The sequence below is a fragment of the Dendrobates tinctorius genome, unplaced genomic scaffold (assembly GCF_039654945.1).
Source record: "Dendrobates tinctorius isolate UK_male_01 unplaced genomic scaffold, ASM3965494v1 ptg000272l, whole genome shotgun sequence".
In the NCBI taxonomy this organism is placed as follows: Eukaryota; Metazoa; Chordata; class Amphibia; order Anura; family Dendrobatidae; genus Dendrobates; species Dendrobates tinctorius.
In genome coordinates, this window is record NW_027361939.1 from 10,689,263 (window position 1) to 10,713,141 (window position 23,879).

General features: G+C 47.7%; 1 protein-coding gene across 2 annotated transcripts in view; it reads left to right on the top strand.

Annotated features, from left to right (window-relative positions):
* NCAPH (non-SMC condensin I complex subunit H) overlaps window positions 1–23,879 on the top strand; it is a 165,928-nt gene that overhangs the window by 117,506 nt on the left and 24,543 nt on the right. For both annotated transcript variants that reach the window (XM_073559536.1, XM_073559535.1), the window contains exons 6-11: window positions 12,248–12,363; window positions 13,665–13,854; window positions 14,005–14,096; window positions 15,095–15,276; window positions 17,216–17,364; window positions 17,465–17,568. In XM_073559536.1, the coding sequence (XP_073415637.1) occupies window positions 12,248–12,363; window positions 13,665–13,854; window positions 14,005–14,096; window positions 15,095–15,276; window positions 17,216–17,364; window positions 17,465–17,568 (833 nt within the window). The remainder of the gene's footprint in view (window positions 1–12,247; window positions 12,364–13,664; window positions 13,855–14,004; window positions 14,097–15,094; window positions 15,277–17,215; window positions 17,365–17,464; window positions 17,569–23,879) is intronic.

The window sequence follows — 23,879 nt, forward strand, 5'->3', positions numbered from 1 at the left end:
TTTCCGCCCCCCTCCGGACTACCGCGCCGCTCTGGAGCCCTTCCCGGGCAGGATTTTGTACTTTAGACCGCGGCTTCGGCCTAAGCCGAAGCCGCCGCCCTTGTTACCAACCCCGGCCTGCCCCCCTGGATGATGACAATGACGCTGCACAGCGTCATACAGGGGGCGGATCGAGCCAGGAAGGCGCGGTTTTACCTGTCTGCGCGCCCTTTTTCTGATCTCCGCCCCTCCTCCCTCCCACCTTTTTACCTCAGGGAAGAGAGCAGCGCTGCTATATTGCTCAAGAACACTGCACAGTCTCCAGGGAGCGCAGAACCGAAGTTTTTCTGCTGGCGCCGGATCTAGGAGCACACCGGTGGGGTAAGGCACAGCAGGATATTATCCTGCTGTGGACGCAGACTCCCTATAGGTTCTCTATAGCGCTCCTCTGTATAGCCACCCCTGTAAGGTTTTTGGTCATATAATAACCTGCCGGCACTCGGTGCAGTATGTCGGTCTTCAGGTCCGAAGGAAAAAAAAACCAAAAAACAGGTTTATCTGCTGTTACGCAGTCTGTTCAGCCTGCAAAGCCAATCTTCCCAGTGGCAACATGCACCCGTACTGCTAGAGTTGTTCCCAAAATGCTGGGTCAGTGCCCCAAGAGGCTCCTGTCACAGTTTCAACTCCACTGACATACCGGTATGGGCCGCATCTATGTCACAGTCCATAGATACGCTGACTTCCACATTGCTTCAGGCTATGCAGGGTCATATCCCAGCTATAAGCGGACAGGCAGTCTCTGGCAATACTAGTAGTGAACGGTCCCATAGGTCACGTTCAGCTACGTCCTCCCATGGCACACGGTCGTCCCGCTCTAGGCAGAGACACCGTAATTCTAGGTCTCCTAGACCGTCTCGATCCAGAGACGGGCGCAGCAGATCTCCACAGAGATCTTCGGGCATGGAAAAGCGACGGTCCAGATCTCCCTCCAGGCAACGCCTCAGCGATGCGCAGGATTCAGAGGGCAACTGTGACTCCGAATCAGATAAGGAAACATAGGAGTCTCAGGCTCCTTGTCCTCCTAGCAATACAGCGCTAGTTGAGGACATTATCACTTCTATTCATCGGGTGCTGGTTTTATCCGATGCTCCCCAAGAACCCCCAAAACATAAGATCTGTTTTGAGGGGTCCCTGAAGTCCCTAAAGTTTTTCTCTGATCACCCAAGCTTTCAGGACATCCTTGATAAGCATTTTTCGCAGCCTGCCAAAAAATTCGCCAACCGTAAATATTGAGGCTAGATACCCTTTTTTCTCAAAAAGACCAAGAAGTGGACAGATCCACCGGAAATCGATCCCCCTATCTCTAGGCTTGCAGCACAGTCTCTCCTCTCACTGCCAGATAGCTCAACCCTGAAGGATACAGCAGATCGGCAGGTTGAGCGCATGGCTCGTTCAATTTTTGAGGCTGTAGGAGCCTCCCTAGCTCCCGCGTTCACCTCAACGTGGGCAGCCACGGCCATTCTGGAATGGGCCAAAAGATTGCAGGAGAGCCTCCAAGAGTCTGCTCCTCAGATGTTCGATCAACTAGTTCAGATAGCGGTGGTGGCAGATTACATACGCCTTGCGGCTTTTGATTCTGCAAGTGGCGTAGCAGGTATAGCAGCGAATGTAATTACAATCAGACGTATCCTCTGGCTGTGAGAATGAGAAGCGGACGCGTCTTCAAATAAGTCTCTTACGGATCTCCCGTACGTCAGTGGGAGATTTTTTTTTTTCGGGGAAAAATTAGACAAAATGATTTCCAATGCCACGGGGGGTAAGAGTACCTTTCTTCCCCAACCGCAACCTAAACGTACGTTTAAGCGACGTAACCAGGCTAGGTTCCGGTCTTTTCGGAACTCCTCAGGCTAGGCCGCTTCACGTTCTTCACAGAATTACAACCGTTCCCCCTTGCAGGGACAAACAAAGGACAGCACAGAGGACGGACAAGAATTGGCGGTCAACATCAGGCCAGGCAAAGCCCAAAGGAGGGAAATTCCAGAATTTCTCCTCGTCATGACTCACGAAATACGGAAGACACCCCACCTGTAGGCGGTCGACTTTTAATCTTTCAGCAAGTCTGGCTGCCTATTACAGAGGACAGGTGGGTCAAGGAAATAGTGTCTCTCTCTCCTTCAAGCAGGAGTCATAATACGTGTTCCCGAAAACGAGAGATTCCGAGGACTCTACTACAACCTATTCGTGGTTCCCAAAAAGGGAGGCAGCGTTCGGCCAATTCCTGGACCTAAAGCAACTCAAAAAGTTTGTAAGAGTTCGGCAGTTTCGCATGGAGTCCCTTCGATCCATCATTGCGGCTATGGAACAGGGAGAATATCTCGCCTCCATAGACATACAAGATGTATACCTGCACATCCATATTGCGCCTGCTCATCAAAGATCTCTCAGGTTCACAATAGGGCAGAATCAGTACCAGTTCGTGGCTTTGCCTTTCGGATTAGCCACGGCTCCCAGAACATTCACCAAGGTTATGGCAGCCACCATGGATGTCCTACACTCCAGAGGCATAGTGGTCGTCCCATATCTGGATGATCTCATCAAGGCACCTACTGTCAAAGACTGCGAAGACAGCGTCTCGATCACGATCAACACACTAACTCGTCTAGGCTGGCTAGTCAACTTTAAGAAGTCGTCAACTACTCCCGAGTCAGTCACTGATCTTCCTTGGGATCCTATTCGATACCTCCAGGGGTCTGGTACACCTTCCCAAGGACAAGGTACAAGCTATCCGCTGTGCAGTTCGCATGTTAATCCACATACCTTGCCGATCTCTTCGGTTTGCCAGGAGACTCCTTAGCAGGATGGCAGCAGCAATGGAGGTGGTACCGTTTGCCCAGTTCCACCTCAGACCTCTTCAACTAGCCATTCTCAGATCCTGGGACAGGAACCCTTTCTCCCTCGAAAGGGAGTTCCGACTGACGGAGTCAACCAGGAAATCACTGTACTGGTGGCTCAAACCACCCGTACTGGCCAAAGGAAAATCCTTTCTTCCCAGTCGATGGAAAGTCCTGACCACCGACGCGAGTCTAACAGGATGGGGTGCAGTGCACCTACATCACAGGGCACGTGGTCTCCAATAGAAGCGACCATGCCCATCAACATTCTGGAGATACGAGCTATCTTCCTGGCGCTAAAAGTTTTTTGCCATCTGCTGAAGGCCTCTCACATCAGAGTGCAGTCGGACAATGCCACGGCAGTGGCATATGTGAACCACCAAGGTGGGACTCGCAGTGCCCAGGCAATGAGAGAAGTGGCGCATCTCCTTCGCTGGGCAGAAAACAAGAAATCAGTACTCTCAGTGGTCCACAGTCCGGGTGTGGACAACTGGGAAGCCGACTACCTCATCAGACAGGAAATGGACTTGGGGGAGTGGTCTCTCCATCCCAAAATCTTTCGTCGGATCTGTTATCGCTGGGGGACTCCGGACGTGGACCTAATCGCATCTCATCTCAATGCCAAGGTCTCCATTTTCATGGCAAGGACACGCGGTCCGAGGTTGCTCGGGGCGGATGCCCTGGTTCAGGACTGGACTCAGTTCCAGCTTCTGTACATTTTCCCACCTCTTCCCCTGATGGCCAGAGTCATGAGGAAGATCAAACAGGAAGGAGTTCCGACCATCCTAATTGCGCCGGACTGGCCCAGACGTACATGGTACGCCGACATCCTTCAGCTTACAGCAGACACCCCTTGGCGTCTTCCAGACCGTCCCGATCCCCTGTCTCACGGCCTGTTCTACCACCAGAATTTAGGGACTCTCAATTTGACGGCGTGGTCCTTGAAACCTGGGTTTTAACCCAGGCAGGGTTTGCTCCAGACGTCATTAGAACCATGATCAGGGCACGGAAACCAGCTTCCGCCAAAGTTTATTATCGTACCTGGAAAACGTATTTTACTTGGTGCGACTCTCGCGGGCGAATTCCGTTCCCTTACTCTCTTCCGAAAGATCGTGGTTTCCTTCAATCAGGTCTGGACGCCGGCCTATCCTTAGGATCGCTTAAGGGTCAGGTGTCGGCGCTTTCAGTGCTCTTTCAGAAGCGTATTGCTAACAAACCACAAGTCAGGACGTTTCTTCAGGGAGTCTCCAGAATGGTCCCTCCTTACAGACGTCCACCGGATACGTGGGACCTTAATTTGGTCCTAACTGCTCTACAGGCACCTCCTTTTCAACCTCTTACGGAAGTTCCACTTCGAGTTTTATCACAAAAGGTGGTCTTCCTCGTGGCAATCACCTCGCTACGCAGGGAGTCTGAGCTGTCAGCGCTCTCCTGCAAACAGCTTATCCTATTCTTCCACCAGGACAAGGTGGTTCTCCGTACAGTTCCATCCTTCCTTCCAAAGGTTGTGTCTGATTTCCACCTCAATGAGGGCATCTCATTACCGACCCTTTGCCCGGCTCCGGTTCATAGAGTGGAGAGGGCCCTGCATACGCTTGACCTTGCCAGGGCATTGCGTATGTGTGTGTCTAGGACTCCACCCTTCCGGAAGTCTGATTCCTTTTTTTCCTTATTCCAGAAGGCATTCGCAGGAGTTTACCGGCTTCAAAAGCTACCCTTGCCAGGTGGATCAGGTCCACCATCCATGACGCCTACCGCCTAAACAATTCTCCTATTCCGGCCGGTATCACGGCACATTCCACAGGCGGTAGGAGCCTCCTGGGCCATTCGACGCCAGGCTTCAGCACAACACGTGTGTAAAGCGGCCACTTGGACTAGCTTACACACGTTTACAAAACAATACAGTGTGCATACTCAGTCCTCAGTGGAAGCGAGTCTGGGTAGACGGGTACTGCAGGCGGCAGTGTCCCAAGTCTAGGGACCTGTCAGCACAATATTCGTCCATTGCTTCCCACCCAGGGACTGCTTTGGGACGTCCCAAGGTCCTGTGTCCCCCAATGAGGCGACAGAGTAAAGGAGATTTTTGTGTACTCACCGTAAAATCTCTTTCTCTTAGCCTCTAATTGGGGGACACAGCTCCCACCCTGTTGCCCTTGCGGGCTGTTATGTTGGGTACTCATATTGTTCCTTGAGCTGTACATAGTAGCCTTTGTTTATAGGCTTGGTTATGTTGGATTTGTTATCTCCTCCTACTGCTTGGGTACAAAAACTGAGGTAAGGTGGATGCCGCCCAGGGGTGTATACTGTGGAGGAGAAGCCAGAGCCAAATCTTTTTCAGATTAAGCATAGTGTCGCCTCCTAGTGGACAGAAAGCATAACACCCAAGGTCCTGTGTCCCCCAATTAGAGGCTAAGAGAAAGAGATTTTACGGTGAGTACACAAAAATCTCCTTTGTCAATAGTCAGCAGCTGCCGCCAATCCTCTAAAAGTAAGGTGATCTTTCATGTAGAAGCCAGGAGGCTATGAAGATGGGATGTATGACCGCCCTGCTTGTTGTGAACGTTATTGTAGCATCAGCTGCTGCGTTTTCTTTTGTTGCTAGTCGCAGACACCATTGCAAACAGCTTATCCTATTCTTCCACCATGACAAGGTGGTTCTCCGTACAGTTCCATCCTTCCTTCCAAAGGTTGTGTCTGATTTCCACCTCAATGAGGGCAGAGCAGAGTACTGCAGGGCGAAGGTGCGGGGAAAGGTCAGAGAGGTCCGGCGCCAGCGCACTGCAGTACTTTACTCTGCACTCAATAGGGCAGATATAGTACGCCTGCGCAGGAGCCATGGCAGAAGTAAGGAGGAGGACGTCATCGCTAGAAGATGGGAGGTGCCGGACCGTATCCCCGGGTGATTATAATATAACTCGTTTTCTTATCTTTCAGGTTACATCGAGGGCTTTTCTACAGCCCCAGTGATCTAAAAACGGCCCAGGCCACTCGAGCATGATCAGCGATAACCGGCAGGGGGACCAGTCGCTGATCCCCGTCACACACCGCGATCTCTGAGTGTGACGGGGCCTTTAGGGTGTTTAACCTCTTATAAACATACACATATCTATGCTTCCCCTGAAGTATGTCCAGATGAGAAGCAATCAGAATCAAAGGATCATAGCTCCAAATCTTTAGATAATGACGGGAACTTGAAAAGGCCGTCTCCCACTTGTAAGTCACATGCTAAAATCCAATCAGTATACTAAGAATAGCCATCAGATGAATTCTCAAGAGTTCATTAACACAGAGTCAAGAGAATTGTGGAATCCGAAACCTTACAAACCAACGATCTAAATTATACTAATACATCGTCTACATCTCCTTACCATAGAAGCAACAGCTTTGACTCAATTCAATCTGAATACCCCTTGGACGTGTCAGATGCAAGCTCTGAAAACTCAAAAGGCATCCAATCACAAAATAATAACAAGTCTAATGGTCATTAGTCATCTCAGGGCATTAATAATTATTTAATTGAGACCATACACGCTACCAACGCACCTGTAATGGAAGACTTTATGAGGAGAGCCAGCAGTGCTCTACTTCTATTCCTTGAATGTTGCCCAAGTCCCAACTCAAAGTTAAAAATTTAGACTATAGCAGGAGGTAATTTTCCTTAAAAAAACCACAACTGACGAAGTTATCCTTATTAATGCAACTCCATCAGAAACTTTCATTAAGGATATATTAATGGAGGTCAATATATCTCTTCAAAATAGTCTTGAGTCTCTTAGTATAGTTACATCCTCCGAAATTACAAAAGCGAAAGTAAGAATCGATAAGGTAGAGAATATCTCAAGACACAACACATAATCATGCAGAAATGGTGAAATCCATTCTTTACAAAGAAGTCTCGTCTTTTAATGGTCGTATGTCCAATTCTGAAGACCTTTCTAGAAGGAACCATTTTGAAAACGAGACATTCTTAATCAGTCCAACCGATTCCATTAGATGGCTATATCGCCAAAATGGTAGCTCAACTAATTTCAAACATACCCAACGATAAGATAGTCGCCAAGGCCTACAGGATCGCAAAATCTCATTACATTTTTCATGATATTCCAGGAGACATTATAGTCATCTTCTACTCCTCTCAAATAACCTATTAGCATTGACGAGGAACTAAAAGAAAAAAAAAAAAAAAAAGCTATCGGCCCCTTATGATTTCATCTCTTTATTTAAAGATCTATCCGGAGCCACTCTACAAGCCAAGAAATCTATCCAACAAACTACAAAATAACTACTTTGTGTGAGAATTATCTACCGTTGGTTCGAATCAGCAATTTTGCACGTCAATTTAGGAAGCAAGACTCCTTTCATTTCTTCACCAGAAGAAGGACTAAATCTCCTAAGAAAATTAAAACTACAAAATATCTCAAACAAGTCTAATCCCAATATTAATTAACGCCAACCGGAATAAAAATCCCTGTAATTTACTCAAGTCATCACAGAATACATTTTAGCTAATAATTATCTATGAATTCTAACCAGGATTATAACATTATAACCACTTGGATTACAATTCACAATAAATTGGATTATAATATGAGTCAATTCGGGTCTCTGCCTTGGATTTAATCTGGATTATAATACAATTTTCCAGCTTAGACTATTACCATTGGATTACAATCTGTCTTCAAGAACCATATTACAAATAGATCATAATTAGAGATGTGCGAACCCGAACAATAAAATTTGGGGTCTGTACCAAACACCTACTGTTTGGGCACGTATTCCTAACTTGGACTTCACCAGGAAGTTATCTATTCGGGGGTTCAGCTCCTGAACACCAGGTGTTTCTCGCACTGTCGTATGCATGACAGCGCGGCAAACACATCCTCTGATCCTGTGATCGGAGGTAAAAAGTTTACCTCCTGGCAATGACAGTAGTAACATCAGTCGACGCCTGCTGCCAGTAATAACAGCGAGAGCAGGCAGCGGCTGATGGGAGAATTTTTTTTCTTCTTTAATCTGGCGTGAGTTCCTCTGTATTTTTGATAACCAGCGAGACAAAACTGACAGCTGCAGGCTGCAACCCTTTGCTGTCAGCTTTAGCAAGGTTATCAAGAATAGTGGGGTCCTCACTGTTTTTTTTGTTTTGTTTTTTAATTTTTAAAGTAAATAAAAAGTGTTTGCTCCACACCCCATTTTTGACAACCAGCCAAGCTAAACCAGACAACTGAGAGCTAGTATTCTCAGGCTGGTAAGGGGGCATGGATATTGATCCCCAGCTTAAAAATAGCAGCCCCCAGCTGCCCAGCAAAGGTGCATCTATTTGATGCGCAAATTCTTTCGCTTTGCACGGCTCTTACCACTTGCACTGTGGTGGTGGTAAGTGGGGTTCATATTTGTGGGATTGATGTCACCTCTGTATTGTCCGGTGACCTCAAGCCCACAGCCTAGTAATGGAGAGGCATCTATAAGATCATATAGTTATATTGTAAATAAACACACATCCACTAGTGATGAGCGAGTATACTCGTTGCTTGGGTTTTTCCGAGCATGCTCGGGTGTCCTCCGAGTATTTTGGCGTGCTCGGAGATTTCGTTTTCGTCGTCTCAGCAGCATGATTTGCGGTTTGCTAGACAGCTTGAATACATGTGTGGAATGCCTGTTTGTTAGGGAATTCACACATGTATTCAGCCTGTCAACAAGTTGCAAATCATGCAGATAAGACAACGAAAACTAAATCTCCGAGCACGCCAAAATACTCGGAGGACACCCGAGCATGCTCGGAAAAACCCGAGCAACGAGTATACTCGCTCATCACTAATAGCCACCATAAAGTCTTTCATTTGAAATTAAAAAACACCCTTTTTTTATTTAAAAATAACAGTTATACTCACCCAACGCCTAATTCCATCAAAGCCCTTGTCTGCTGTAATAAATCAAAAATAAAAAGCAGCATCATCCCTCACCTATCCGACATTCTGTCCCAAGCCGTAATCCATCTCTGGGGATTAATAATTTTCAAACTGGACGGTGCCAAGATGCGACCGTCCAGGCTGAGAACCACTGAGGAATGAGCTGATCTGAGTGCAGCGTCAGTGACTAGCGGTGACCTCATCGAGGTTAGATTAGCTAGAGGATTGGCCCAGATACCGCGTTCAAACCTGACAGTTCTGAACCTCCTAAGGTTTCCTTATCTGTCTGTGATGTGTTCAGGAACCCAATTGATTGAGGAGATACTGATGGCATTATCAATTTTTATTTGAGTTCCAATGTGCAATGTTGGGACAGGCCATGTTTAATATTGGACCGTGATGTTTCTTACTGTAACTTGTCCAGATGAAGGCACTTGTTCAGTGCCAAAATAATCAGTTTGTAAAGGTTCGGGACAGTTTGTCAGACACAGTGATCTGCAATACAGGGGCACCTCAAGGTACAGTTGTTGCCCCTTTTCTCTTCACACTGTACACTGCGGATTTTAGGTGCAACTCATCTAGCTGCTACTTGCAGAAGTATTCTGATGACTCTGCAATAGTAGGCCTCATCACAGGAGATGAAAGAGAGTACAGAGATACTAACCAAGCTTTTGTGGAGTGGTGTCATAGGAACCACCTTAGGATTAATTCCGGGAAGACCAAGGAATTGGTGGTGGACTTTCGCAAGGGCAAAAATCCACCAGTAGTGGTGAACATTCAGGGAAATGACATTGAGATAGTCGACACCTATAAGTACCTTGGTGTGATCCTCAATAATAAGCTTGACTGGGCCCATCACTTAGATGCAGTGTACAGGAAGGGCCAAAGCAGGCTTTATCTGCTCAGAAGGCTGAGAGCCTTCGGAGTTAGGGGGGCACTCCTTGCGTCCTTCTTCAACTCTGTTGTGGCATCAGTCATCTTCTTTGATGTGGCTTGCTGGGGTAGTGGCATATCAACCAGGGACAGGAATAGGCTGGACAAACTGATTAGAAGGGCCAGCTCTGTCCTGGGATGTCCCCTTGATCCAGTTCAGGAAGTAGGTGACAGGAGGATACTGGCCAAGGTGAGCTACATGGTGCAGAAAGATTCCCATCCCATGCATGAGACCGTGACAAAGATGTGCAGTACTGTCAGTGACCGGCTACTTCATCCTAAATGTGAGAGGGAGCGCTATCGAAAGTCCTTCCTTCCTGCTGCAGTTAGGCTGTATAACCAGCACTGTCCAAAACGTAGAACGACCCAAACAGTGAACTGATAAATCCAAAGTTGTGATAGTCCGGATATATATATATAATTTTTTTTTTTTTTTTCCGTGTATGTACCTTCCTACTGTCAATGTAATGCCTTTATGCATCTGTATCTGTACTTGTTCCTGCCTTGCTGCTGTAATGCTCTGAATTTCCCCATGGTGGGACGATTAAAGGATTATCTTATCTTATTTCTTAAACAATTATTTGTTTTGGATATGTTCACCTCTTTTATCATAATTTTTGAGTAGCAACACTTATAAAACATTTCAACAATTTTTTTTTTCATTTCTACTTATTTTTCTTTTTTTCTGGGTGTATCGTTTGTATGGTAGTGTCCGTGACTAGCCTCAAACGGGGAAAAAAGCTGCAGCTGAAGATCTGTGTCTCAACGCATGAAAACGAGAGCGTGCGTGATGCTACCATACTTTTCACAACAGCCGTGCAGCCCGTACTTCCAGCTTCTATAGCAGCATAGTAGAGCGCACAGCTCGGACCAGCAGTACCAGCATGCCACTGATCTGAACCATTAATCTTTATGGGGTTGTCCATGTTTGGGGTTCATGTGTGCAGTCTACCCTATGTGACTGCCCAGTTGTGAATCCTCACTGTGTATGCTGTCAAGATTTGCCGAGAGCCTGCGGGTGCTTGACTACAAATATGTGATTTGCATACATGCGGTAATGTGCTGACTAGACTAGCACAGCCTCACTCGGTATAAGTGCATTGAGCAAGGTGGGGCACGTCTAGTTGGAATGTGGCCGGAAGTATGCAAATCGCAAACTTGTGCTCCCGGCACCGCATAATACTGACAGTGCATGTGGTGTGCGTTATGAGCATTTGCAAGTCTTGACAACCCCATTAAGGAATGCCCCCACCTCTTTGCAAAGCGGGAATCCGAGAGCTCCTGCAGAAAAGTAGAGGGAACCCCCTTACTAGGGGCAGCATTGCACTAAAGATTCCCTTATAGCCAGAACTCGGCATGGAGAATTTCTCTCTGTGAGCCAAAACGTACAACTCCTCGCAGTCCAACGCGGCAACAACTCCAGAGCAGCGCTGCCTGAGGCCTTCTGATATGGCTCATGTGTCATGTCCTGATTTACAAGGGAAAAATAAAAATTATAGGACTCGAATAGAAATTAAAAAAATAGATTTGTTTTACAAGTTTGCAAATTGAACATTTTTAAAGCTGTAAAACATGAAATATAAATTTGGTCCTGCTGCAACTCGTTCTGGGATAAACCAACACTTCTACGTCTTTGTCAACCGGAAAATTAAATCATGGGCTTTGAAAGAGAGAGGAAGGGATTAAAGGGCGGTGCTACCTATGAACGGTTGATCCCTGTGCGCAAGGATCGGTGGTCGATCCCTGTGCGCAAGGATCGGTGGTTGATCATGTGCACCTCTGCGCCATTCTGTCTTCATGAGAGCGCTGATCTGCGACACTTTCATTAAGAATGACTGGAGCCGCAGTGCGCATTTTTGACCACCGCTCCAGGCACACAGGGCTTTTCCAAGTTTCGTTCTTCAGATTGGATTCACCTATTCCATGAAAAGGTGTCAGTACAACCCCTTAATTTTCAGCAGGGATCCAGGGAGGACGACTGACACTCTTATCTATTGACTAAGGACGTGAGAAAAATTATAAGATCTTATCTGACTAAAATGGATAAAAAAATGAAACTGTTAATGTGATCACACATCATTTGAGTGGGCATGTAATCCCAGCTCCAGCAGGTCCAGGGACCAAGTAGAGTTGTGTGGAAAGAAAAAAGTGGAAAAATTCGCACTGCTGGTGGATGGTAATAAATCCAGGTACACACTAGGATAATATTTCTTTCCACGCAACATCAGGTTTAGATAAGAGAAAATCAGAACAAATGACTAATTCCTAATTAAAAAGGAACCCTTATTAATATTGTAATTTATGTAAAATATAAATTATAGCGCCAAACAATCTTATCAAAAACCAGCAAAGACACCGTCACACAACCAAGATCATAATGCAAATATCGGCGATGCCACTAAATGATTTTTATACAGAAGGTTGTCTGGTTATGACAGAGATTCGCCCCCATACCATTGTAAGCTACTACTGCTGCTGTGATTTTTCTGTTGACTGGATATATTCCTATATATTTTTCCTTTATGCTCCATCTCATAGGAGACGCCGGTCAGGAACCTCAAAACAAAAAGCAGAGAAAAAGGCAACATTCTTTGGCAACCATAGAGCAGAATCTGAACAACATCACCCGGTCTGCAACAGACAGAGTGGATCAGGTACGTGCTTATGGTCACCTTGACAGTAAAGGGGACCTGTTATGTGCTCAAATGCTATTAACATGCAGATAAAGGGTTAATAGCTCTACAATGCTGTACAACCGCCGTGCTGAAGTCTTGCATACTGGGAGAAAATAAACTTTATTCCTCCCAGGAACTGCTGGCTTTCAGTCATACAAAACAGAAGCCACGGAGACACCATCACGTGTTTCTCAACGCAAGCAATGACCAGCCAGGTCTTTCCCCGGGAAGGAACAACCACGGGAAGGGCAGTCTCCAATGAAGGAAACCACCTATGCCAAAACATGGTATCCATCCACAGACAGCTGTTTCGGGGTATTGCCCCTCATCAGTGTGGAGTAGGAAACTGGCTGGTAGGAGCAATGCCTAGTAAAAAGACTAGTGGTTGTTCCTTTCCCGTGGTTGTTCCTTTCCGGGCAAAGACCTGGCTGGTCATTGCTTGCGTTGAGAAACACGTGATGGTGTCTCCGCGGCTTCTGTTTTGCATGTTTTACATATTTCCCATAAGGGATGGGGGGCAGTGCTCTAGAATCACTGCGTTGAGAAACACGTGATGGTGTCTCCGCAGTGTCAGATGTTGATCTCCATGAGTTCATTCATCCTCCTCTTCATAGGCTTTCAGTCATAGTCATGGAGGCAGAGTCTGTATGGCTTCAGTCCCTGCTCACTACACCGTGTGTGAGGCAGCTCTAAGCACTCTCTCGCATTTTGACTGAAAGCTCGCTCTGCAGTACATCTGTGCAGAGTGAACCGTCAATCAAAGAGCTGGGGCGTGCTTACAGCCGCCTCTCAAAATGCTGTTGGTGACGACTATAGCTGCATCGGGCATGTACTCAATGACTTACAGTTGGAAGCTCCTAGGTAATTTTCTCCTGGTTGCCGTGCTTTCAGTGCGATGGCCGTACAGCATTGTGACGCTATTAGCCCTTTATTCGGACCAGATTAATACATGCTGCAATGTGTTTTTGCATGGCTCATCAGTCTGTGGAAAATCATTTTGTGCACCATCCACAGGGTATCTTTGGGTTAGTGTGTGCCTGATGCACATATTGACGGCATTCTGTATGAGGCCTAAAATTATGGGTTCAAAAGAACATTTTGGGCCTTACACGCACATTTACAAATAATTTATTGCTCTTTTGCCTATGAGCTTCTTTTGCTTTTACCTTCTATAAATAAACATGAAGTGAATTTGAACTTAGGCAAAAATGTAGAGAAAAACTGGCGTATGTGTGGGAAACATGGGGGAAACCTATTGTAACTTGCGATCTTTCTTGCAGGTTGACCCTCTCTTTCAGAAGGCAGCCACCTCATTTGACGAGTGCAGCACTGTGGGGGTATTCCTCACGACCCTCCGCTGCTCCGATTATCATAGTGAGCTGCGCTTTGATGATTATCTGATCCCATTAGCCACTATTGAAGAGGAGACGCTTCCTGCCCCCGACTCTGTAGACGCCGCTGAGCTGAAATGTAAGTCATCCGAAATGGGACCTTCAGCCGGAGGAAGCAAAGGATCTGAGATCTAACTAGAAATCACTCAGAAACACTTTCTTTAGCACTCTCATGTTTGCATACTAAAGAAGTAAAAAGTCATTTTTTTATTTTTTTCACCTCTCGCAGCTCTGTTGGTTACTTGTGACGAAAAGCGCCCGTTATGCCCATCGCTCGGTAAACTACGCTTGATGCAGCTGGATGGTGATCTGAAAGACGAGGTATAACAACACAGTCCTGTCTCTTTCCTGCGGAGACCAGCCCGTCTTCACTGCTTTAGTGTTTGGCTGTAGAGATGCCCAAAGTCAGACTGGATCTTCCCCGTCTTTGTTTGCCTTTCTAGCTGTAACACTGCCATTTTCTGAGAAAGCTCACGGAGATATCACTGCTGACCGAGTCTAGCTGCTTCTTACAATATCAATGAAGGCTCTAGTTTTCAGGCTTCTTTAGAGACGTCCATTGCAGGCGGCAGGTTGCTCACCCTTGATCTACTTAGGGGCTCCTCCACTTTTTGTCTGCCCCACTTTCAGTACACAAATCTTATTACTATGTGCAATAACAATAGAAGGCCACAGACAGCACTCATTGCACGTAGCTAATGCCGATTAACCCTGGGCTATTCTCTCCGGTGCATGTCACTCATACGCCTTATACTTCTGCAGTGGAGTCTGTGCTGGGACTTGTAATGCAATGTCTATAGATACAGATGATCCATATATAGTTTACACTAGCTATTAGATCTAGCCTCAGATATTTAGGCTGTGTGCCCACGTTGAGCGTTTTTGATGCGTTTTTCGGGGTCAAACCGCATCAAAAACGCTTAAAAGAAGCATCCCATTAATTTTAATGCATTTTGGCCTTTTTGTGCCAATGGATGCGTTTTTTACCGCTAAGGAAACGCTTAGCGGTAAAAAAAAAAAAAAGCGCAGAATGTTCATTAACTTCCGCTTAGGTCTGCGTTTTTGGCTATTTCCTATAGCCCAGAAGACGCGCGGAAAAAAACGCATCAAAAATGTGCGTTTTTTTTCTGCAAAAAATCGCGGCAAAAACGCTCAGTTTTTTTCCTCGTGTTTTCTGGGAAGGAGACCCGTTTCCTGAGCGTTTAAAAACGCTAACGTGGGCACATAGCCTTACAACATTTTATTTGCTCATCATCCTCCTTATGACGAATCGGTGCAATAACTGTAGTCGCAAACTTGTCGTTTCATTTACTTTGCAGGCCTCATGTACTTTAACCGACAAGTACAAGGAAAGCGACCATGCTTTTGACATCAATGCTGAGGTGGAAGACGATGGTCCTGAAATGGATGATTTTAATGCGGATATGTGTGATGGGAATGAAGTAGAAGACCTTGGACAGTTCCCAGAACAGCGTGAAGCTTGTAGATCAGAGAGAAAAGGGTACAGTACTTCCTCTTGTCCGGACACATGAAGGCTGATTAGCTCCCTCCAGAGATATTGTGCAAAACTGAGGCCATGTCACCTGGATAATTCCCTTCTCACGTAGACTGATAAGGTCTTGCGTATACGATCGCTTTATGCCCTAACAGGCAGTGGCTCACACTTTGAATGGCCATTCCTCTGGATGACTTTAGGAACTACAAATGAGCAGTGGGCCACAGTTTCCTTGACAAGCAGCTGTTTGCTGCCTGTCTCTCGTGAAATAACCCTATAAAGGCAGGTTGTATTTTATGCCTTTCCCTGCTGTCAGCCACTGGCATCACTTTTTGCAGTTCTCTCGGTAGCATCGCTCACGTACTGTGCTGGCTCATCTTGCCTGCAGTATGTGCGCCTTTCCCTTAGTTTTCACAGCGCACCACTGCCAATTTAAACTCCTGTTGTACTAATAGAAACAAGGAGGCGAGTGCAGTACATATGGGGGCAGAGCTAGCTATTGAAAACTTTCCTTGAGAGAGGTGAATAGAAGGACTAATGTGCTATAAAAATCAAGGAAGCATGTGGGATAAAAGCGTAGCGTGAGCTAGCAGATACTGCAAAAAAAGCCATGGAGGGTGGGGGTATTGGAAGTGCTGATCCGATTTGCTAAAAGAGAGAAGAAAGGCATGGGGAAGGTACGGCAGCTCACTACTAAGTGGTATCCCAAGCTCTGTGCCTCAAGGAAGTTGTTACACACTCCTTCTGTAGCATAATGTAGAGCTAGAGACCCTAATTCCACTGTCACTTTTTGGGCTGTTTGCTTTGACTTTGATAAAATCACTATTTAATTTGCTGAAGATCAATCAGTTCTCTGAGTACTGAGCTCTGTATAACCCCGCCCCCACCACTGATTTGCACAGTGTATACAGAAAGCCGCCAGTCAGTGGTGTGGGCGGGGTTATACAGAGCTCCGTACTCAGGTGACTGCTAGATTTACAGCAGATAAAGCATGGATTTTATTAACACTGCAGCAAGGAGCCCAGTAAGTGACACATCACTGGAATTGGGGTCTCTACTATACATTATGCTGCTCTCAGATGGAAGAGCAAAAACCTACTGACGGATGTATTTTTTCCATTATAAAGAAAGCATATTACACTTCTTGCTACATTGGTAATCTAATGAGCATGCCTTTCTTGAAAGGACAGTGGCCATATATAAACTTTTGCTTTTTTGGCGTCTGCAGCCTCTGTGTATCACTACAGCGTTTTTGTTTGTTTTTTTTCAGTGCTGGTGCTTCTGATCTATGGTCTCTGCACCTACTCTCATTCCCACCCGTCGGCATCTTCACTTTTTATTAGCGTCCATCTGGACCCGCTGCTCCATCTTGTGACTGCAACTTCTGACTGGACGGAAGTCAAAAATAATAGTCACAAGTTCTCAGTGCAAGTCTATGGGGTCAGAATGAGAATGTCATAGACTTGCATTGAGCTGTGACCTCCGTCTCACCCAGCAAACAACGGAGCCATCCGACAGGTCACAACCTGCTGGAAACTGATGGGAGCGGCGGCGATAGAAGGTGAAGATGGTGGCGGGTAAGCATGAGACTAGTTGCAGGGATCTTAGATTAGAAATACCACTCCAGTGGTAAAATTTGTAAAAAAAAAACCTTGCTGGGGTGGCGCTTGACTGGCCTGACAATGTGTCAGTGAACTGCTTGTGATGGCCTGGTCTGTAACCTGTCCCTCCTTTCCTGAGCCATCTTTTAAGCTGATTCATGACCAAATCATTGTTCAGCTTATTAATCGTCATAAATCATGGTAGAAGTTGGAGAGCGAGGAATTGGCCTCTTGTATCACAGAAAACAGTGCGTAGTCTGCTATCCAGTGATAGTATGTATGTAACTGGCAGACCTCGAAGAGTCGTTTTCCTGGGGAATAAACCATAGTTGCCACTTTTCCAGGTCACAGATCACCAAGATAGCAGAAGCCGACATTGGGACCATGTGCCTCCAGCTGTCCTCTTGTCCTGGAGAGTATTCGTACTTCAGTCCGCGCACCATGTCCATGTGGGCCGGCCCTGAACACTGGCGTTTTCGTCCTAAACAGAAAAGTAAGTGATTTCACTTTTTGTTCTTGTTTTTCAAGCGTCTTACAAACCTGAGAAACTGGAACTTTATCAGTCACTGCTCTCTCCATTTTATTTTTACTAGTTGAGACTGCTGGTGACAATCAACGAGTCAAAAAGGCAAAGAAAGTTTTTCTGCTCAACTTTGAGGAAGATATTGATTTTAAGGATCATTTTTGTAAGACTAGGGTAAGTTCAATGTTTATCTTGATTGTTTGTTTTGTTTTTTTTTGCTTTCTTTCCACCATTTATTCCCAGCTGGGTTTACATACGACACAGCTGCTCGCTATCTAATATCTGTATGAAGCATACGCAAGGGTGAAGGTTGGTATACCTAGCACAGGACCTCCAATGGTCTGGGGCAGTGCACAGAGATGCAGCGCAACAACACAACAGCTTGTCCTAAAGTGCTCCTGTAGATGAAATAAGACCAGAGAGTGTTTCTCTTCAAGTGTCAGGATGGGGAAATAGTGGGCATTCACATAGGAACACAGCAAATAAAGAATACCTGATTAAGATGTATTCAGGTGAGGCAAACTTAAAGGGGTTGCCCCTATTAATCAACCCGTTTGTTGATAGTTACGGTGTTCATCATAAGAGAAAAAACGCTTGATACTTCCCTCCGTCCAGTGAGGTTCTTCCCGACTGTCATGTAACATTATGACTGTGGCAGCCAATCAGCAGCAATGTCCCATCGCCAGAGAATCCTGACAGCGCACTGTGTGCGTGATGTGAGAATTTGCAAGTCTGCAATCACATAGTGACTTCAGACTTAAACTCCAAGTGTGGACAACACCTGTAACCTCTGCTTCATTCATTGTCTATGGTACTGCTGGAAATAGCTGAGTGTTGCTCTCTACTTTCTCTGGCAGCACCATGAAGGATACGTGGAGCAGAGATCAAACGTGCACCTCGACTGCATTTGTGATGGAGCTCTGCAGAGCCATTCTTGGGATTGCTGGTGGTCTCAGTGATCAGTAAGCGATCCCCTAACCCAGACCTGGGCAAAGTGTGGCCCGCCAGCCGGACTGAGACAGCCAGAGGGCCGGATGGATGGTCAAGGGACTGGAAAACAGAGGCCCACGGCTGCACCGTGCCCACCTGCTCATTGTCTCCATCTGTGCTGACTTTATTGGTGGAGGAGGGGCCTTCAGCCACTTCCTCAACCTACAGTATCATCGTGTGAAACAGCTGATGCTATGACGTCATTTCATCATGTCAGCTATGTTCTGTAGAGAGTCAGGGCACCGGAGACAGGAACAGAAGCAGAGCGCCGGGGGAACGGGACCGAGGTGAGTATGTGATGGTGTTTTGTTTTTTTTAATCTGTATGGGATATTTGGATGGACATGGGGAGGCTATGGTGGGCTCATCCAGGACATTATGAGGCTAGGATGACTTCATCCGGGACATAGGGAGGCTATGGAGGCCTCATCCAGGACATAGGAAGACTATGGAGGCCTCATCCAGGACATAGGGAGGCTATGGTAGTCTCATGCTGGACATGGGGAGACTATGGGAGGCTCAGTGGAGCTCATGCTGTATATAGGGAGGCTGTGGGTTTGCTCATACCATATATAGAAGGGGCTGTACTCTGGGTCAAGCGATATTTAAGGGGGTGTCAGCGTACTTAATTCTGCTCAATATTAAGTGATACAATTAATATTAATGTAATTGTCAATAATATAATAATTTTATTGATATTCATATTGAGCAGAATTAATTTCAGCCCATTTGGTTTTGTATCCACAACAGTCACGGTCTCTCATGTGGCCCCTCGGGAAAATTAATTGCCCACCCCTGCCCTAACCTATAAGTAGGGCAAAAAAATATATGGACGAGGCTATTATGATTTTGAACAGAGCATTTAATTTTATTTTCTCTAGGTCCCAGTAGACTCATAGCTGAGGACTCTTCCACGTTAAATGATGTATTCGCCCCTCGCCTTGTTCTGTACTGCAGCTCATGTAAATGCAGAGCATAAAGCATGCATCTAGCAAATACTGAAGGTACCACGCTCTGTTCACCGCACTTTACAAACGCACATCTTGGAAGGTTTTTCGTGGCCCCTAAATATTTAAAGAGAACCTGTCATCCGGGTTATGCATATTAAACTAAAGTTATGCCCATAATGGCGCTGTTATACTGATTTAATACATGCATTCAGTGAAGAAATCTGCAACTGAATTGTTTTAAAATCATCATTAGAAGTTTTAGTCTCCGTGCATTGCGGTGGAACTGTGGGTAGGGTCTTCGGCTCTGCCACAGCCCCTCTTGGTGTTTTTATCCTCTTCCTTGTCTATAGCCTGTGCCATCCTAGCCGTGGGCAGCGGTTGTACAGATTTTATCTCCTGGTAGTCTTCAGGAAAATGGTGCCAGTGCATGCGCAGATTAAGATCTCGGCTCAATGACAAGCAGAGTTCTCAGCCTGCACGTGCCCCTCCACAATTGCCATTTACTCTGTCGCCTAATTGGGGGACACAGAACCTTGGGTGTTATGCTGCTGTCCACTAGGAGGCGACACTATGCATAATCTGAAAAAGATTAACTTTGGCTCCTCCTCTGCAGTATACACCCCTGGACGGCGTCAGCCTTCTCCAGTTTTTGCTTAGTGTCGCAAGGAGGCACACCTTTTTTCTTCCGTTTTTTTCCTTTTTTTTCACGGAAATACAGATGAAGAAAAGTGGGTCTCCAGCGAGACTCCCGGCATGGCTCCCTCCTTGGTCCCCTATTAGGGGTACCCGGTTGAGGTCGAGGTGGTTTTTTCCCCATGTCGCTCCCTCCCCAGTCCCTCGGGTCCTGTTCGAGGTCGAGACCCCCCTCCTTCCCCAACCCCTTTAAGGGGTCTGGGTTGAGGTTGAGGCGAGGATGAAGACCCCCTGACGGTGACAGACGCACCCTCCCTAATCCCCCGCAGGGGGTATTAGGTTGAGACGCCTCAGGTAGGGTCGGAGATCAGGCGGCATTTCGCAGCTTCCAGGGACCCCAGGCTGGCTGAGGGATCCTGTTGGGGCTGGGGGAGGGTGCGGACTGGATGGCACAGCAGAGACAGGGTTATTCTGCGTCCCTGTCTCTGCAACAGCAGCGGCTCCATAGCGCTTCAGGGGCACCCCATACAAAAACCGCTACCCCTGCTACCCCCACCGCTATCCAGTCGACCATTCTGGGGGTGTCTGGTACAAATCCGCCCCCCCCCCCGGACTACCGCGCCGCTCTGGAGCCCTCCTGGGCATCAGGCTTCTAATTTAGGCTTCGGCCTAGCCGAAGCCGCCGCCTTTTCCCCGCCCCCCGGCCCGCCCCCCGGATGACCAAAATGACACGTTGGAGTGTCATAGAAGGGGCGGATTGAGGCAGAAAGGGCGCGTTTTTACACAGCCCAGCGCGCCCTTTTCAGCTCTCCGCCCCCTCCTCCCTCTCCTCAGAGCCCCGGTGGCCATTTTTTCTGGATGAGATCCAGGAGAGGAGCATCACAGCGGTCTTCTGGGGGGCACAGAACTTGGATCTGTCGGCGCTGGACCTAGGGGCACACCGGTGGGGTAAGCTCACAGCTGGGTTCTCATTACTCAGCTGTGAATCTATACTTCCTATAAGGCTTTCTGTGGGTTCCCTCTGCGTAGCCACCCCTGTACGATCCCTTATAGCCAGCCTCTGTGCACTATGCCGGGCTCAAGGAAGAGAACCAGGCAGGAATGTTTCTATGCATTCTGCACAGCCTGCAAAGCCACGCTCCCTAGTGGCAGCACGTATCCGCACTGCCGGGACTGCATCCAGAACTCTGGGTCAAAACCCCAGGGAGTCCCTACTGACGCTTCAGTGTCACAGGCCACGCCGGAATGGGCAACTCAGATGTCTCAGTCTATGTCACAGTCCATAGACAACCTAACTGCTACATTACTGCAAGCTCTGCAGAGTCGGGCCCCGGCTATGGACGGTACACAGCAAACGGACAGCTTGTCTCAGGAACATGCTGCTTCCGACTCTCACAGACGTAAGCGGACCCACAGGTCTCGATCACCTAAGTCGCACTATAGCACAAGGTCGTCCCCCTCTAGGGAGAGACAGCGTCATTCCAGGTCTCCTGGGCAGTCCCCTGCCACAGACAGACAGTGCAATTTACCACAGGGATCCCCCATCACAGAAGACCCCCGCCCCAGGTCGCCCTCCAGGGATCACCTTAGCGAGGCACAGGATTCGGAGGGCATCTGTGACTCCGACTCAGATAATGAAACGGTCAGGTCCGTGCTACCTTCTCCCCCTAGCAATACAGCGCTAGTTGAGGACATAATTTCTGCCATTCATCGGGTGCTAAAAATTCCAGAGTCGCCCCCGGAAGTCCCAGAACATAGGATTTGCTTCGAAAGTGTTCAAAAACCACCTAAGGTCTTCCCTAATCACGATGAGTTTGAGAAAATACTTACCAAACAGTTTGCGCAGCCTGACAAAAAATTCGCTAATCGCAAATATTTGGAAGCGAAGTACCCCTTCCCACAGAAAGACACCAAACAATGGACAGATCCACCTGAAGTGGACCCTCCGGTTTCTAGGCTAGCAGCGCAGACTTTACTCTCTCTGCCGGATAGCTCAACCCTCAGGGACGCAGCAGACCGGCAAGTAGAACGCATGGCTCGTTCTATTTTCGAAGCGGCAGGCGCCTCTCTGGGCCCTGCATTTCCTTCAGTTTGGGCATCCAAGGCCATCCTGGCTTGGGCCAAAAAACTACAGGAGGGTCTTCAGGCTTCAAATCCTGAACTCTCGGACCAAGCGGTCCAGATGGCAGTGGTAGCAGACTACATGATTCATGCAGCCCTGGATTCCGCCAGAGGTGTAGCGGGAATAGCATCAAACGCCATCACGATCCGACGCATCCTCTGGCTGCGAGAATGGAAAGCGGATGCGGCCTCAAAGAAGTCCCTCACGCGACTTCCGTATTTTACTGGAAGACTTTTCGGCGAAAAGTTGGACACCATGATAGCCAATGCCACTGGGGGTAAGAGTACCTCTCTCCCTCAACTAAAACCGAAACGCACGTTTAAACGAAGAAACCAGACGCGATTCCGATCCTTTCGGAATTCCTCAGGCTGGTTCGTTTCGCGCCCAGTGCAAAACCGCAACCGTTCTCCACGCAGAGACAACCCACGGACTCAGCAGCGACCGGACAGGGCTTGGCAGTCGAAAGCAGGCCAAGCGAAACCCAAGGGAGGAAAACCTCAGAACTTCACTTCATCATGACTCGAGACCTCCGGAAGACACCCCACCAGTAGGCGGCCGACTTTTACTCTTTCAGCAAGTCTGGCTGCCTATTACAGAAGACAGGTGGGTCAGGGAAATAGTGTCTTCCGGATACAAGATAGAGTTCACTTCCGTTCCACCGAACCGGTTCTTCCTTTCTGTTCCTCCAACACCACCAGAAAAGGCTCGTGTTTTCCACCAAGCGGTTTCCTCTCTCCTTCAATCAGGAGTTGTGGTGCCGGTTCCCGCGAACGAGAGATTCCGAGGATTCTACTCAAATTTGTTCGTAGTCCCCAAGAAAGGAGGCGGCGTCCGACCCATACTGGACCTAAAACAGCTCAACAATTACGTACGGGTCCGTCATTTCCGCATGAAGTCCCTCCGGTCCATCATTGCATCCATGGAGCAGGGAGAATACCTCGCCTCCATAGACATACAGGATGCGTATCTCCACATACCAATTGCTCCCGCCCACCAAAGGTTTCTCAGGTTCGCGTTCAACCAAAACCACTACCAGTTTGTCGCCCTTCCGTTCGGACTCGCCACGGCTCCAAGAACGTTCACCTGGACGACCTCCTCGTCAAGTCTCCCACTTTCAAAGACTGCGAGGTCAGTGTATCAATCACTCTAGACACTCTGAGTCGCCTGGGATGGCTAGTCAACCTACAGAAATCGTCGACCATCCCAACTCGGACTCTAACATTCCTGGGAATGGTATTCGACACCGCCAGGGGCCTGGTGCTCCTTCCCAAGGACAAGACACTGGCCATCCGTCTGGGAGTTCGCACACTCCTTCGCAGTCCTCCTCGATCTCTCCGGTTTGCCATGAGAGTCCTCGGCCGGATGGCAGCAGCAATAGAGGCAGTGCCATTTGCCCAGTTTCACCTCAGGGTCCTTCAACTAGCCATGCTCAGATCTTGGGACAGGAACCCCTTCTCCCTCGACAGGGAGTTCAGGTTGACGTCATCAACCAGGAGGTCCCTGCATTGGTGGCTCAAACCAACCTCGCTTACACAAGGGAAGCCATTCCTCTCAGGACAATGGAAGATCCTGACTACCGATGCAAGCCTGACAGGCTGGGGGGCGGTGCACCTACATCACAGGGCACAGGGCAAGTGGTCACCGAGGGAAGTGACATTGCCCATCAATGTTCTGGAAATCAGGACCATTCTCTTGGCACTGAGAGCCTTTCATCACTTGCTTGCAGCCTCGCACATACGGATACAGTCGGACAATGCCACGGCTGTGGCATACGTGAACCACCAAGGCGGG